The 16651-nt window shown below is 41.4% G+C and overlaps 1 protein-coding gene across 1 annotated transcript in view; it reads right to left on the bottom strand.

The window, feature by feature from the left end:
• LOC144447116 (uncharacterized) overlaps nucleotides 1–15695 on the bottom strand; it is a 64550-nt gene extending 48855 nt beyond the window's left edge. Inside the window, exons 1-2 of the mRNA XM_078137022.1 lie at nucleotides 15497–15695; nucleotides 1289–1653 (exon numbers count right to left, since the gene is read on the bottom strand). Of these exons, the coding sequence (XP_077993148.1) occupies nucleotides 1289–1653; nucleotides 15497–15695 (564 nt within the window). The remainder of the gene's footprint in view (nucleotides 1–1288; nucleotides 1654–15496) is intronic.
• Nucleotides 15696–16651: the final 956 nt, after the last annotated feature.

Genomic DNA, 16651 nt, shown 5'->3' with positions numbered 1-16651 from the left:
TAGTTGTGGGTTCCTCAGTGGTAGTTACAAACTCTGTAGTTGTTGGTTCCTCAGTGGTAGTTACAGTGTCTGTTGTCGTAGGTCCCTCACTGGTAATTGCAGATTCTGTTGTTGTTGGTTCCTCAGTGGTAATTACAGTGTCTGTTGTCGTAGGTCCCTCACTGGTAATTGCAGATTCTGTTGTTGTTGGTTCCTCAGAGGTAGTTACAGTGTCTGTTGTCGTAGGTACATCACTGGTAATTGCATAACCTGTTGTTGTTGGTTCCTCAGTGGAAGTTAGAGATTCTGTTGTCGTAGGTTCGTCACCTGTTGTTATGGATTCTGTTGTTGTAGGTTCCTCAGTGGTAGTTACAGTGTCTGTTGTTGTAGGTTCCTCAGTGGTAGTTACAGTGTCTGTTGTCGTTGGTTCCTCAGTGGTAGTTACAGTTTCTGTAGTTGTGGGTTCCTCAGTGATAGTTACAGTGTCTGTTGTTGTAGGTTCCTCAGTGGTAGTTACAGTTTCTGTAGTTGTGGGTTCCTCAGTGGTAGTTACAAACTCTGTAGTTGTTGGTTCCTCAGTGGTAGTTACAGTTTCTGTAGTTGTTGGTTCCCCAGTGGTAGAGACAAACTCTGTAGTTGTTGGTTCCTCAGTGGTAGTAATAGTTTCTGTAGTTGTTGGTTCCTCTGTGGTAGTTACAGACTCTGTAGTTGTTGGTTCCTCAGTGGTAATTACAGTGTCTGTTGTCGTAGGTCCCTCACTGGTAATTGCAGATTCTGTTGTTGGTGGTTCCTCAGTAGTACTTACAGTTTCTGTTGTTGTTGGTTCCTCAGTGGAAGTTAGAGATTCTGTTGTCGTAGGTTCGTCACCTGTTGTTATGGATTCTGTTGTTGTTGGTTCCGCAGTGGTAGTTACAGTTTCTGTAGTTGTTGGTTCCTCAGTGATAGTTACAGTGTCTGTTGTTGTTGGTTCCTCAGTGGTAGTTAGAGTTTCTGTAGTTGTTGGTTCCTCAGAAGTAGTTACAGTGTCTGTTGTCGGAGGTCCCTCACTGGTAATTACAGTTTCTGTAGTTGTTGGTTCCTCAGTGGTAGTTACAGTGTCTGTAGTTGTTGGTTCCTCAGTGGTAGTTACAAACTCTGTAGTTGTTGGTTCCTCAGTGGTAGTTACAGTGTCTGTAGTTGTTGGTTCCTCAGTGGTAGTTACAAACTCTGTAGTTGTTGGTTCCTCAGTGGTAGTTACAGTTTCTGTAGTTGTGGGTTCCCCAGTGGTTGTTACAAACTCTGTAGTTGTTGGTCCCTCAGTGGTAGTTACAGTGTCTGTAGTTGTTGGTTCCTCAGTGGTAGTTACAGTTTCTGTAGTTGTGGGTTCCTCAGTGGTAGTTACAAACTCTGTAGTTGTTGGTTCTTCAGTGGTAGTTACAAACTCTGTAGTTGTTGGTTCCTCAGTGGTAGTTACAGTTTCTGTAGTTGTGGGTTCCTCAGTGGTTGTTACAAACTCTGTAGTTGTTGGTTCCTCAGTGGTAGTTACAGTTTCTGTAGTTGTGGGTTCCTCAGTGGTAGTTACAAACTCTGTAGTTGTGGGTTCCTCAGTGGTAGTTACAAACTCTGTAGTTGTTGGTTCCTCAGTGGTAGAGACAAACTCTGTAGTGGTTGGTTCCTCAGTGGTAGTTACAGTGTCTGTAGTTGTTGGTTCCTCAGTGGTAGTTACAGTTTCTGTAGTTGTGGGTTCCTCAGTGATAGTTACAAACTCTGTAGTTGTTGGTTCCTCAGTGGTAGTTACAAACTCTGTAGTTGTTGGTTCCTCAGTGGTAGTTACAGTTTCTGTAGTTGTTGGTTCCTCAGTTGTAGTTACAATTTCTGTAGTTGTTGGTTCCTCAGTTGTAGTTATAGTTTCTGTAGTTGTTGGTTCCTCAGTGGTAGTTACAAACTCTGTAGTTGTGGGTTCCTCAGTGGTAGTTACAAACTCTGTAGTTGTTGGTTCCTCAGTGGTAGAGACAAACTCTGTAGTGGTTGGTTCCTCAGTGGTAGTTACAGTGTCTGTAGTTGTTGGTTCCTCAGTGGTAGTTACAGTTTCTGTAGTTGTGGGTTCCTCAGTGATAGTTACAAACTCTGTAGTTGTTGGTTCCTCAGTGGTAGTTACAAACTCTGTAGTTGTTGGTTCCTCAGTGGTAGTTACAGTTTCTGTAGTTGTTGGTTCCTCAGTTGTAGTTACAATATCTGTAGTTGTTGGTTCCTCAGTTGTAGTTATAGTTTCTGTAGTTGTTGGTTCCTCAGTGGTAGTTACAGTGTCTGTTGTCGTAGGTCCCTCACTGGTAATTGCAGATTCTGTTGTTGTTGGTTCCTCAGTGGTAATTACAGTGTCTGTTGTCGTAGGTCCCTCACTGGTAATTGCAGATTCTGTTGTTGTTGGTTCCTCAGAGGTAGTTACAGTGTCTGTTGTCGTAGGTACATCACTGGTAATTGCATAACCTGTTGTTGTTGGTTCCTCAGTGGAAGTTAGAGATTCTGTTGTCGTAGGTTCGTCACCTGTTGTTATGGATTCTGTTGTTGTAGGTTCCTCACTGGTAGTTATAGTTTCTGTAGTTGTTGGTTCCTCAGTGATAGTTACAGTGTCTGTTGTTGTAGGTTCCTCAGTGGTAGTTACAGTGTCTGTTGTCGTTGGTTCCTCAGTGGTAGTTACAGTTTCTGTAGTTGTGGGTTCCTCAGTGATAGTTACAGTGTCTGTTGTTGTAGGTTCCTCAGTGGTAGTTACAGTTTCTGTAGTTGTGGGTTCCTCAGTGGTAGTTACAAACTCTGTAGTTGTTGGTTCCTCAGTGGTAGTTACAGTGTCTGTTGTCGTAGGTCCCTCACTGGTAATTGCAGATTCTGTTGTTGTTGGTTCCTCAGTGGTAATTACAGTGTCTGTTGTCGTAGGTCCCTCACTGGTAATTGCAGATTCTGTTGTTGTTGGTTCCTCAGAGGTAGTTACAGTGTCTGTTGTCGTAGGTACATCACTGGTAATTGCATAACCTGTTGTTGTTGGTTCCTCAGTGGAAGTTAGAGATTCTGTTGTCGTAGGTTCGTCACCTGTTGTTATGGATTCTGTTGTTGTAGGTTCCTCAGTGGTAGTTACAGTGTCTGTTGTTGTAGGTTCCTCAGTGGTAGTTACAGTGTCTGTTGTCGTTGGTTCCTCAGTGGTAGTTACAGTTTCTGTAGTTGTGGGTTCCTCAGTGATAGTTACAGTGTCTGTTGTTGTAGGTTCCTCAGTGGTAGTTACAGTTTCTGTAGTTGTGGGTTCCTCAGTGGTAGTTACAAACTCTGTAGTTGTTGGTTCCTCAGTGGTAGTTACAGTGTCTGTTGTCGTAGGTCCCTCACTGGTAATTGCAGATTCTGTTGTTGTTGGTTCCTCAGTGGTAATTACAGTGTCTGTTGTCGTAGGTCCCTCACTGGTAATTGCAGATTCTGTTGTTGTTGGTTCCTCAGAGGTAGTTACAGTGTCTGTTGTCGTAGGTACATCACTGGTAATTGCATAACCTGTTGTTGTTGGTTCCTCAGTGGAAGTTAGAGATTCTGTTGTCGTAGGTTCGTCACCTGTTGTTATGGATTCTGTTGTTGTAGGTTCCTCAGTGGTAGTTACAGTTTCTGTAGTTGTTGGTTCCTCAGTGATAGTTACAGTGTCTGTTGTCGTTGGTTCCTCAGTGGTAGTTACAGTTTCTGTAGTTGTGGGTTCCTCAGTGATAGTTACAGTGTCTGTTGTTGTAGGTTCCTCAGTGGTAGTTACAGTTTCTGTAGTTGTGGGTTCCTCAGTGGTAGTTACAAACTCTGTAGTTGTTGGTTCCTCAGTGGTAGTTACAGTTTCTGTAGTTGTTGGTTCCCCAGTGGTAGAGACAAACTCTGTAGTTGTTGGTTCCTCAGTGGTAGTAATAGTTTCTGTAGTTGTTGGTTCCTCTGTGGTAGTTACAGACTCTGTAGTTGTTGGTTCCTCAGTGGTAATTACAGTGTCTGTTGTCGTAGGTCCCTCACTGGTAATTGCAGATTCTGTTGTTGGTGGTTCCTCAGTAGTACTTACAGTTTCTGTTGTTGTTGGTTCCTCAGTGGAAGTTAGAGATTCTGTTGTCGTAGGTTCGTCACCTGTTGTTATGGATTCTGTTGTTGTTGGTTCCGCAGTGGTAGTTACAGTTTCTGTAGTTGTTGGTTCCTCAGTGATAGTTACAGTGTCTGTTGTTGTTGGTTCCTCAGTGGTAGTTAGAGTTTCTGTAGTTGTTGGTTCCTCAGAAGTAGTTACAGTGTCTGTTGTCGGAGGTCCCTCACTGGTAATTACAGTTTCTGTAGTTGTTGGTTCCTCAGTGGTAGTTACAGTGTCTGTAGTTGTTGGTTCCTCAGTGGTAGTTACAAACTCTGTAGTTGTTGGTTCCTCAGTGGTAGTTACAGTGTCTGTAGTTGTTGGTTCCTCAGTGGTAGTTACAAACTCTGTAGTTGTTGGTTCCTCAGTGATAGTTACAAACTCTGTAGTTGTTGGTTCCTCAGTGGTAGTTACAAACTCTGTAGTTGTTGGTTCCTCAGTGGTAGTTACAGTTTCTGTAGTTGTTGGTTCCTCAGTTGTAGTTACAATTTCTGTAGTTGTTGGTTCCTCAGTTGTAGTTATAGTTTCTGTAGTTGTTGGTTCCTCAGTGGTAGTTACAGTTTCTGTAGTTGTTGCTTGCTCAGTGGTAGTTACAGTTTCTGTAGTTGTTGGTTCCTCAGTGGTGGTTACAGTTTCTGTAGTTGTTGCTTGCTCAGTAGTAGTTACAGTGTCTGTTGTTGTTGGTTCCTCAGTGGTAGTTACAGTTTCTGTAGTTGTTGCTTCCTCAGTGGTAGTTACAAACTCTGTAGTTGTTGGTTCCTCAGTGGTGGTTACAAACTCTGTAGTTGTTGGTTCCTCAGTGGTAGTTACAGTGTCTGTAGTTGTTGGTTCCTCAGTGGTAGTTACAAACTCTGTAGTTGTTGGTTCCTCAGTGGTGGTTACAAACTCTGTAGTTGTTGGTTCCTCAGTGGTAGTTACAGTGTCTGTAGTTGTTGGTTCCTCAGTGGTAGTTACAAACTCTGTAGTTGTTGGTTCCTCAGTGGTAGTTACAAACTCTGTAGTTGTTGGTTCCTCAGTGGTAGTTACAGTTTCTGTAGTTGTGGGTTCCTCAGTGGTTGTTACAAACTCTGTAGTTGTTGGTTCCTCAGTGGTAGTTACAGTTTCTGTAGTTGTTGGTTCCTCAGTAGTAGTTACAGTTTCTGTAGTTGTGGGTTCCTCAGTGGTAGTTACAAACTCTGTAGTTGTTGGTTCTTCAGTGGTAGTTACAAACTCTGTAGTTGTTGGTTCCTCAGTGGTAGTTACAGTTTCTGTAGTTGTGGGTTCCTCAGTGGTTGTTACAGACTCTGTAGTTGTTGGTTCCTCAGTGGTAGTTACAGTTTCTGTAGTTGTGGGTTCCTCAGTGGTAGTTACAAACTCTGTAGTTGTTGGTTCCTCAGTGGTAGTTACAAACTCTGTAGTTGTTGGTTCCTCAGTGGTAGTTACAGTTTCTGTAGTTGTTGGTTCCTCAGTGGTAGTTACAATTTCTGTAGTTGTTGGTTCCTCAGTTGTAGTTACAATTTCTGTAGTTGTTGGTTCCTCAGTTGTAGTTATAGTTTCTGTAGTTGTTGGTTCCTCAGTGGTAGTTACAGTTTCTGTAGTTGTTGCTTGCTCAGTGGTAGTTACAGTTTCTGTAGTTGTTGGTTCCTCAGTGGTGGTTACAGTTTCTGTAGTTGTTGCTTGCTCAGTAGTAGTTACAGTGTCTGTTGTTGTTGGTTCTTCAGTGGTAGTTACAGTTTCTGTAGTTGTTGCTTCCTCAGTGGTAGTTACAAACTCTGTAGTTGTTGGTTCCTCAGTGGTGGTTACAAACTCTGTAGTTGTTGGTTCCTCAGTGGTAGTTACAGTGTCTGTAGTTGTTGGTTCCTCAGTGGTAGTTACAAACTCTGTAGTTGTTGGTTCCTCAGAGGTAGTTACAAACTCTGTAGTTGTTGGTTCCTCAGTGGTAGTTACAGTTTCTGTAGTTGTGGGTTCCCCAGTGGTTGTTACAAACTCTGTAGTTGTTGGTTCCTCAGTGGTAGTTACAGTTTCTGTAGTTATTGGTTCCTCAGTAGTAGTTACAGTTTCTGTAGTTGTTGGTTCCTCAGTGGTAGTTAAAGTGTCTGTAGTTGTTGGTTCCTCAGTGGTAGTTACAAACTCTGTAGTTGTTGGTTCCTCAGTGGTAGTTACAAACTCTGTAGTTGTTGGTTCCTCAGTGGAAGTTACAAACTCTGTAGTTGTTGGTTCCTCAGTGGTAGTTACAAACTCTGTAGTTGTTGGTTCCTCAGTGGTAGTTACAGTTTCTGTAGTTGTGGGTTCCCCAGTGGTTGTTACAAACTCTGTAGTTGTTGGTTCCTCAGTGGTAGTTACAGTGTCTGTAGTTGTTGGTTCCTCAGTGGTAGTTACAGTTTCTGTAGTTGTGGGTTCCTCAGTTGTAGTTACAAACTCTGTAGTTGTTCGTTCCTCAGTGGTAGTTACAGTTTCTGTAGTTGTGGGTTCCTCAGTGGTAGTTACAAACTCTGTAGTTGTTGGTTCCTCAGTGGTAGTTACAAACTCTGTAGTTGTTGGTTCCCCAGTGGTAGAGACAAACTCTGTAGTGGTTGGTTCCTCAGTGGTAGTTACAGTGTCTGTAGTTGTTGGTTCCTCAGTGGTAGTTACAGTTTCTGTAGTTGTGGGTTCCTCAGTGGTAGTTACAAACTCTGTAGTTATTGGTTCCTCAGTTGTAGTTACAATTTCTGTAGTTGTTGGTTCCTCAGTTGTAGTTACAGTTTCTGTAGTTGTTGGTTCCTCAGTGGTAATTACAATTTCTGTAGTTATTGGTTCCTCAGTTGTAGTTACAATGTCTGTAGTTGTTGGTTCCTCAGTTGTAGTTATAGTTTCTGTAGTTGTTGGTTCCTCAGTGGTAGTTACAGTTTCTGTAGTTGTTGCTTGCTCAGTGGTAGTTACAGTTTCTGTAGTTGTTGGTTCCTCAGTGGTAGTTACAGTTTCTGTAGTTGTTGCTTCCTCAGTGGTAGTTACAAACTCTGTAGTTGTTGGTTCCTCAGTGGTAGTTACAAACTCTGTAGTTGTTGGTTCCTCAGTGGTAGTTACAGTATCTGTAGTTGTTGGTTCCTCAGTGGTAGTTACAAACTCTGTAGTTGTTGGTTCCTCAGTGGTAGTTACAAACTCTGTAGTTGTGGGTTCCCCAGTGGTTGTTGCAAACTCTGTAGTTGTTGGTTCCTCAGTGGTAGTTACAAACTCTGTAGTTGTTGGTTCCTCAGTGGTAATTACAAACTCTGTTGTTGTTGGTTCCTCAGTGGTAGCTACAGTTTCTGTAGTTGTGGGTTCCTCAGTGGTAGTTACAAACTCTGTAGTTGTTGGTTCCTCAGTGTTAGTTACAGTTTCTGTAGTTGTTGTTTCCCCAGTGGTAGAGACAAACTCTGTAGTGGTTGGTTCCTCAGTGGTAGTTACAGTGTCTGTAGTTGTCGGTTCCTCAGTGGTAGTTACAGTTTCTGTAGTTGTTGCTTCCTTAGTGGTAGTTACAAACTCTATTGTTGTTGGTTCCTCAGTGGGAGTTACAAACTCTGTAGTTGTTGGTTCCTCAGTGGTAGTTACAGTATCTGTAGTTGTTGGTTCCTCAGTGGTAGTTACAAACTCTGTAGTTGTTGGTTCCTCAGTGGTAGTTACAAACTCTGTAGTTGTTGGTTCCTCAGTGGTAGTTACAAACTCTGTAGTTGTTGGTTCCTCAGTGGTAGTTACAAACTCTGTAGTTGTGGGTTCCCCAGTGGTTGTTGCAAACTCTGTAGTTGTTGGTTCCTCAGTGGTAGTTACAAACTCTGTAGTTGTTGGTTCCTCAGTGGTAGTTACAAACTCTGTAGTTGTTGGTTCCTCAGCGGTAGTTATAAACTCTGTAGTTGTGGGTTCCTCAGTGGTAGTTACAAACTCTGTAGTTGTGGGTTCCTCAGTGGTAGTTACAAACTCTGTAGTTGTTGGTTCCTCAGTGGTAGTTACAGTTTCTGTAATTGTTGGTTCCTCAGTGGTAGTTACAGTTTCTGTAGTTGTTGCTTCCTCAGTGGTAGTTACAGTGTCTGTAGTTGTTGGTTCCTCAGTGGTAGTTACAGTGTATGTTGTTGTTGGTTCCACTGTGGTAGTTACAGTTTCTGTAGTTGTTGGTTCCTCAGTGGTAGTTACAGTTTCTGTAGTTGTTGGTTCCTCAGTGGTAGTTACAGTTTCTGTAGTTGTTGGTTCCTCAGTGGTAGTTACAGTTTCTGTAGTTGTTGGTTCCCCAGTGGTAGTTACAGAGTCTGTTGTTGTTAGTTCCTCAGTGGTAGTTACAGTTTCTGTAGTTGTTGGTTCCTCAGTGGTAGTTACAGTGTCTGTTGTTGTTGGTTCCACTGTGGTAGTTACAGTTTCTGTAGTTGTTGGTTCCTCAGTGGTAGTTACAGTGTCTGTTGTTGTTGGTTCCTCAGTAGTAGTTACAGTGTCTGTTGTTGTTAGTTCCTCAGTGGTAGTTACAGTTTCTGTAGTTGTTGGTTCCTCAGTGGTAGTTATAGTGTCTGTAGTTGTTGGTTCCTCAGTGGTAGTTACAGTGTCTGTTGTTGTTGGTTCCACTGTGGTAGTTACAGTTTCTGTAGTTGTTGGTTCCTCAGTGGTAGTTACAGTTTCTGTAGTTGTTGGTTCCTCAGTGGTAGTTACAGTGTCTGTAGTTGTTGGTTCCTCAGTGGTAGTTACAGTTTCTGTTGTTGTTGGTTCCACTGTGGTAGTTACAGTTTCTGTAGTTGTTGCTTCCTCAGTGGTAGTTACAGTGTCTGTAGTTGTTGGTTCCTCAGTAGTAGTTACAGTGTCTGTTGTTGTTGGTTCCACTGTGGTAGTTACAGTTTCTGTAGTTGTTGCTTCCTCAGTGGTAGTTACAGTGTCTGTAGTTGTTGGTTCCTCAGTGGTAGTTACAGTGTCTGTTGTTGTTGGTTCCACTGTGGTAGTTACAGTTTCTGTAGTTGTTGCTTCCTCAGTGGTAGTTAAAGTGTCTGTAGTTGTTGGTTCCTCAGTGGTAGTTAAAGTGTCTGTAGTTGTTGGTTCCTCAGTGGTAGTTAAAGTGTCTGTAGTTGTTGGTTCCTCAGTGGTAGTTAAAGTGTCTGTAGTTGTTGGTTCCTCAGTGGTAGTTACAGTGTCTGTTGTTGTTGGTTCCACTGTGGTAGTTACAGTTTCTGTAGTTGTTGGTTCCTCAGTGGTAGTTAAAGTGTCTGTAGTTGTTGGTTCCTCAGTGGTAGTTAATGTGTCTGTAGTTGTTGGTTCCTCAGTGGTAGTTACAGTTTCTGTAGTTGTTGGTTCCTCAGTTGTAGTTGCAGTGTCTGTAGTTGTGGGTTCCTCAGTGGTAGTTACAAACTCTGTAGTTGTTGGTTCCTCAGTGGTAGTTACAGTGTCTGTAGTTGTTGGTTCCTCAGTGGTAGTTACAGTGTCTGTAGTTGTTGGTTCCTCAGTTGTAGTTACAGTGTCTGTAGTTGTTGGTTCCTCAGTTGTAGTTACAGTGTCTGTAGTTGTTGGTTCCTCAGTGGTAGTTACAGTTTCTGTAGTTGTTGGTTCCTCAGTGGTAGTTACAAACTCTGTAGTTGTTGGTTCCTCAGTGGTAGTTACAGTGTCTGTAGTTGTTGGTTCCTCAGTGGTAGTTACAAACTCTGTAGTTGTTGGTTCCTCAGTGGTAGTTACAGTTTCTGTAGTTGTTGGTTCCTCAGTGATAGTTACAGTTTCTGTAGTTGTTGGTTCCTCAGTGGTAGTTACAAACTCTGTAGTTGTTGGTTCCTCAGTGGTAGTTACAAACTCTGTAGTTGTTGGTTCCTCAGCGGTAGTTATAAACTCTGTAGTTGTGGGTTCCTCAGTGGTAGTTACAAACTCTGTAGTTGTGGGTTCCTCAGTGGTAGTTACAAACTCTGTAGTTGTTGGTTCCTCAGTGGTAGTTACAGTTTCTGTAATTGTTGGTTCCTCAGTGGTAGTTACAATTTCTGTAGTTGTTGGTTCCTCAGTTGTAGTTACAATTTCTGTAGTTGTTGGTTCCTCAGTTGTAGTTATAGTTTCTGTAGTTGTTGGTTCCTCAGTGGTAGTTACAGTGTCTGTAGTTGTTGGGTCCTCAGTGGTAGTTACAGTTTCTGTAGTTGTTGGTTCCTCAGTGGTAGTTACAGTGTCTGTAGTTGTTGGTTCCTCAGTGGTAGTTACAGTTTCTGTTGTTGTTGGTTCCACTGTGGTAGTTACAGTTTCTGTAGTTGTTGCTTCCTCAGTGGTAGTTACAGTGTCTGTAGTTGTTGGTTCCTCAGTGGTAGTTACAGTGTCTGTTGTTGTTGGTTCCACTGTGGTAGTTACAGTTTCTGTAGTTGTTGGTTCCTCAGTGGTAGTTACAGTGTCTGTAGTTGTTGGTTCCTCAGTGGTAGTTACAGTTTCTGTAGTTGTTGGTTCCTCAGTGGTAGTTACAGTTTCTGTAGTTGTTGGTTCCCCAGTGGTAGTTACAGAGTCTGTTGTTGTTAGTTCCTCAGTGGTAGTTACAGTTTCTGTAGTTGTTGGTTCCTCAGTGGTAGTTACAGTGTATGTTGTTGTTGGTTCCACTGTGGTAGTTACAGTTTCTGTAGTTGTTGGTTCCTCAGTGGTAGTTACAGTGTATGTTGTTGTTGGTTCCTCAGTAGTAGTTACAGTGTCTGTTGTTGTTAGTTCCTCAGTGGTAGTTACAGTTTCTGTAGTTGTTGGTTCCTCAGTGGTAGTTATAGTGTCTGTAGTTGTTGGTTCCTCAGTGGTAGTTACAGTGTCTGTTGTTGTTGGTTCCACTGTGGTAGTTACAGTTTCTGTAGTTGTTGGTTCCTCAGTGGTAGTTACAGTTTCTGTAGTTGTTGGTTCCTCAGTGGTAGTTACAGTGTCTGTAGTTGTTGGTTCCTCAGTGGTAGTTACAGTTTCTGTTGTTGTTGGTTCCACTGTGGTAGTTACAGTTTCTGTAGTTGTTGGTTCCTCAGTGGTAGTTACAGTGTCTGTAGTTGTTGGTTCCTCAGTGGTAGTTACAGTGTCTGTTGTTGTTGGTTCCACTGTGGTAGTTACAGTTTCTGTAGTTGTTGCTTCCTCAGTGGTAGTTACAGTGTCTGTAGTTGTTGGTTCCTCAGTGGTAGTTACAGTGTCTGTTGTTGTTGGTTCCACTGTGGTAGTTACAGTTTCTGTAGTTGTTGCTTCCTCAGTGGTAGTTAAAGTGTCTGTAGTTGTTGGTTCCTCAGTGGTAGTTACAGTGTCTGTAGTTGTTGGTTCCTCAGTGGTAGATAAAGTGTCTGTAGTTGTTGGTTCCTCAGTGGTAGTTAAAGTGTCTGTAGTTGTTGGTTCCTCAGTGGTAGTTACAGTGTCTGTTGTTGTTGGTTCCACTGTGGTAGTTACAGTTTCTGTAGTTGTTGGTTCCTCAGTGGTAGTTAAAGTGTCTGTAGTTGTTGGTTCCTCAGTGGTAGTTAATGTGTCTGTAGTTGTTCGTTCCTCAGTGGTAGTTACAGTTTCTGTAGTTGTTGGTTCCTCAGTTGTAGTTGCAGTGTCTGTAGTTGTGGGTTCCTCAGTGGTAGTTACAAACTCTGTAGTTGTTGGTTCCTCAGTGGTAGTTACAGTGTCTGTAGTTGTTGGTTCCTCAGTGGTAGTTACAGTGTCTGTAGTTGTTGGTTCCTCAGTTGTAGTTACAGTGTCTGTAGTTGTTGGTTCCTCAGTTGTAGTTACAGTGTCTGTAGTTGTTGGTTCCTCAGTGGTAGTTACAGTTTCTGTAGTTGTTGGTTCCTCAGTGGTAGTTACAAACTCTGTAGTTGTTGGTTCCTCAGTGGTAGTTACAGTGTCTGTAGTTGTTGGTTCCTCAGTGGTAGTTACAAACTCTGTAGTTGTTGGTTCCTCAGTGGTAGTTACAGTTTCTGTAGTTGTTGGTTCCTCAGTGATAGTTACAGTTTCTGTAGTTGTTGGTTCCTCAGTAGTAGTTACAGTGTCTGTTGTTGTTTGTTCCTCAGTGGCAGTTACAGTGTCTGTAGTTGTTGGTTCCTCAGTGGTAGTTACAGTGTCTGTAGTTGTTGCGACCTCAGTGGTAGTTACAGTTTCTGGTGTCGTAGGTTCCGCAGTAGTTGTATTAAGTCCATCGGTAGTGAGTAGCAGCTGCCAGAGTAGAATACTTACTAATATATTTGTTTTGAGATTTCCGTTTTTGTTTCCAATATACAGGAATAAGTAGAACAGTGCTTGTATTATTGTTAAGCACATCAGATTTAATTCTTGTGGAGTGGTCGTTAACTTTGTGTTCGTATCATTCGTTCTCCCTGCCTCGGCGAAATAGAGATCATAAGCTAATCCACCGAGGTTATGTATAACTGAATGTAGGAGTGGCACCTCATTCAGAGTTGTTTTGAAAACGTTGCACTTTAGTCTCTCAAAATCCTTGCGTTCATTTTCAGGAGAAAGAACGTTGGCCCATTGGTGTTCTAAGAGATAAAGGAGGAAAAGAATATAGGTAAGATAGATTGATGAAATAGGTACTATACCTGGATGAATGGTGGATGGAGGGAGGGGGAGGGGGCCTTGGGAGGGAGTGTGGGAGAGAGATACAGACAGACAGACAGACAGAGAGAGAGAGAGAGAGAGAGGGGGGAGGGAGGGAGGGACAGAGAGAGAAAGAGGGGGGGAGAGAGAGAGAGAGAGAGAGAGAGAGAGAGAGAGAGAGAGAGAGAGAGAGAGAGATGGGGGGGGGGGTCGGACAGTTACCCGAAATCATTTTATCTAATAGCATTTGTAAAACATAATACTCAGACATCGAGCATGAAACTTAAAGCTCTCATCAAAAATATATAAGGTAAATTAATGTTAATGTGAAATGATGGAGTTGGTGTATGTCTTAAAACGCTATATTTTCTTTGATGCTATCTGACACTTGGTTCATACACCGTTTTATACGTAGGTGGCATACATCTGTGATGAAAATACCAATTGTGCTAAAAACCTTTGTTAGTAACAGTTGTGCAAACGATCTGAAATCAATGACAGGTCACCAAAAGTCACATCTACTCATCAAGACCTCCCTACAGCTACCACACATTTCAACATTAACTCCTGTGTTACCAGTTAAGCTGATTCGAAGTGTGATGCTGCATTGTCATGTACTTGGAGTTACAACTTGTATATCTAAAAAATCGTATCAGTCGTGTTATACACAATCATTGAGAATTTATAAGGTCCTATGGACTTTGTACGTACTAAGCCGCACAACACCCATATGGAAATATACACTAAACTATTTATCCTGCATATCATTGGTCCCTAGTTACTGTACAACAAACATTGATGGTGTGTAGAATGCATCGAACTTGGACGACCTTGGCGAGATTGCCCTGCTTGACCTCAAAGACAACAATTTCTAACTGAAAAGACGCGTACAAAGTATAATATGCGAACGTACATTCACACATACATTTTACCAAATCGGCGACTGATATAATGCACAATATATGACAACTAATTCCAAAGTTTGCCCAAGAAAACATCATATTAAACAGCTGAAATACATAAGTGCAGGGGGGGGGGGGGGGCTTTTTTATAAGCAGAATGTTATTTCGTTAACTTACTGGGGCTTACTAATAGCTCCTAACTTGTGGAAAAATAACACGGAATTAAGATTTCAAATGCTTTTTAGATACTAGTTTAGATTTAACTCGATATTTACATACTAATTTATACATGAAATTAATAACGTGTTGTTGGTACGAAAATAGTGGACGTCCAGAGTATTTGCACGATGTCAATATTTTAAAAAAATCACATATTTATCCATGACAGGTTTCACCCAGACGAAATGAACCCATGACATGGTGACATAGTCATGGGAGTGTGATACGGCCAAGGCGAAGGTAAACGTCAGCAAAATGATTAATGTAGCAGCGTGACAGTTTGGACGTAACTTGAGATATCCCGGTTGATATAATGGCATGTTAGTCATGTTTACGTGACAAGCCGTCTGTATTGAGTACAACTTGTGTAAATTGTGTATACATTATCAATTAACTCGCGTGTACATTTGACTTTGTAACTGTAGGGTAAGGGTTAACGTCACCTGACATTTGTTCAATGCTATTCTGGGCCCTATAAGCAAAGCACCAAAGTGTTGTAGGCGGTATCGAATGTTGACTACCTTCCTAGCGAGGTTTCTTGGAAATATAAAAAGAAAGAACGCCACCAAAACCTCAGGTTCTTGACATTTTTGTTCTAAATCAAAATTTATGGTCACAAAAGACTCTATATAAAGGTCTCCATATAAAAGACACGCCAATGCAGTAAAAACTTAAAAGATACTTTTGAGCCACTATGTATTTCGCAAGCACATTTTAAGCACAGAGAATCCAATGCTAGACACCCGTGTTGTACATATCTTACATAGCTTTTGCTTTATGAACTAAACAGCTTGATTTATAAGATATCAATTTGAAATTCAGAATTTTTATCATGGACAGGTACTTATAAAGTACGTGGATATTGTACAGGTACTATTTATTTAAACAATATATAGTGTATACTGAGGGGTGTTTTTTTTGAAAATGCAATGACACAATTGACTAGATGTTTAGGACAAAGGTGGTCGTCATTCAGTCAAAAGTTGTATGAACACCAAAATAATTTACGTATATATTTCCCGTCTTTTTATCACCTTTGTTCAAATGTAAAAAGAAACTTGCATTAGTTAAACACTACATGACGTCTATGATAAGTATAAAATGGCATGGTTTGACCTTTGACCCTCTGTGAAATATCGGCATCATGTCAATTCCGAATCTAATGATACAATGGTAGTGTCATACCTGATAATCTGGGGCAGAAACATGGACCTACTCGCTATGTTTTAGACTTCTTGAGATGTGGAATGTTATGAAAAATATGGATGCCATTTTTTCATATTGTATATGGTCATGAATTCAAGTGACCTCACACTACATTTGATATTCTGTCTTGGGTGTGCATGGAATACGTAGGGGTATGTCTGTACAAGTGACGTGTATAGGGGTGTATACGCCAACAATAATTTAGCAAAGTTTGAATGGCTTAATATCGATGTGCTTGTCAGAAATATAACGAGGCATGCACGCATTGACACTAAGTCAAACGTACGTACTGACTAGTTGGATGTCGGGGGAGATAAGAAAACTTCAATGCTATTTTAGACGGGCATTTTATACTGCAATATTAACTCGTCATTATTGACAATATAAAGATCAGTATTATAGTGATGCATACGTTCTATACTCGTTTATGTCAAATATTTGGGTATTCAAGTTACTATGGAACATTAATTTGAAACTGTCAGCCAGCAGTCCTTTCTGTCTATAACCTGAATGACTAAAAACTCAGTTTCATCTGGTGAAAAAAACGGCAAAAATGCTCTGGTTAATAATAAATCATTAATATATACTGTATTATGAGGTATTACACTGATTTGAACGTAAATACACAAATAACACGTACCTATGACTGCAACTGTTCGTACTGGGACAAAGGGTGTTGGTCCTTCATTTTCCTCCGTGAGACAGCTACTTTTCCTTGGCAACGACATGAAGGTTACTTCAGACGTGTCTCTTGCTATGGTTTCATCGTAAACAGCGCCATGAGAAGTGTAGATGTAGAAAGTCATCAAGTATAATAGACACAGATAGTTAGTACTCATAGCGTAACTCATTGTATTGAATACCACCTGTATGCTGATCTGTGGCTTCAACAGATTTCCGTCTTTCCTAACAGTGTTCGCTGATGGACATCTACCATCACGTGCACGTCGAGTATTTCCTGCTGTGCGTTACCAAGAGAACGTTCCCTAAAGAATATCTTATATGACAAAGATCTTCTTAACTTTCACAATATAGTCGGTACGTGGCATGAAAGGTGAAACACACGGATATTTGGCTACGCAAAGTAGCTTGGGTATACCTGTCTACTCGCTAAGATAATGATATTTCTGCATAACTGAACATACATGTCCTCAAACACAAGTCCCCGCCCCTCAGGTCAAATGCCAACCAATGTCACCTTTTACCAGCATTGATGTGGTGACGTGTATACTTCTATAATTTAACTGACTCCACACTGTGTATATGTGTTGTACTGGATGCCGGGATGATGCAGAGATGTAAGGTTAGTATTTTAATATACAATCATCATTTTTCTGGCTGAACTTGGAACAGCGTTTGCTCCATTGATGGAAGTAATAAATTGTTAAGTTATTAATGAATTGCTGTTATTGAGAAACGTTCAATATTTGGAGTCAGATGTGACTGCCGTAAAACGATTGTTACAAAAGCTATACGAGGGCAAATGAAGGATGCTTGTAGAAAACTGCGAAGTCGATTTATATTTCTACTACCACTTTGATCTCCACTGGAGGCACACAAAGATAACTCTCAGAACCTTGTGATGTATGCCAGGATTGTACGACAGTATAGTAAGCTTACACTTTGACAAATGGACTCTACACTTCAGCATTTCTGTGTATACATTGCACTGGAACGAGAAGTGATGTACTGATTTCTACTCCAAACCCAATACTTGTATCATATATAACGCCTTGCCAATCAGATTGCTACTCATTATCAGAGCTCTGTTTTAGGGAATACAGCCTGAGGTTTA

Source organism: Glandiceps talaboti, chromosome 16 (assembly GCF_964340395.1).
Source record: "Glandiceps talaboti chromosome 16, keGlaTala1.1, whole genome shotgun sequence".
Classification (NCBI taxonomy): domain Eukaryota; kingdom Metazoa; phylum Hemichordata; class Enteropneusta; family Spengelidae; genus Glandiceps; species Glandiceps talaboti.
The sequence above is the reverse complement of the archived record's forward strand: the minus strand, read 5'-3'. Positions and strand labels throughout refer to the sequence as shown.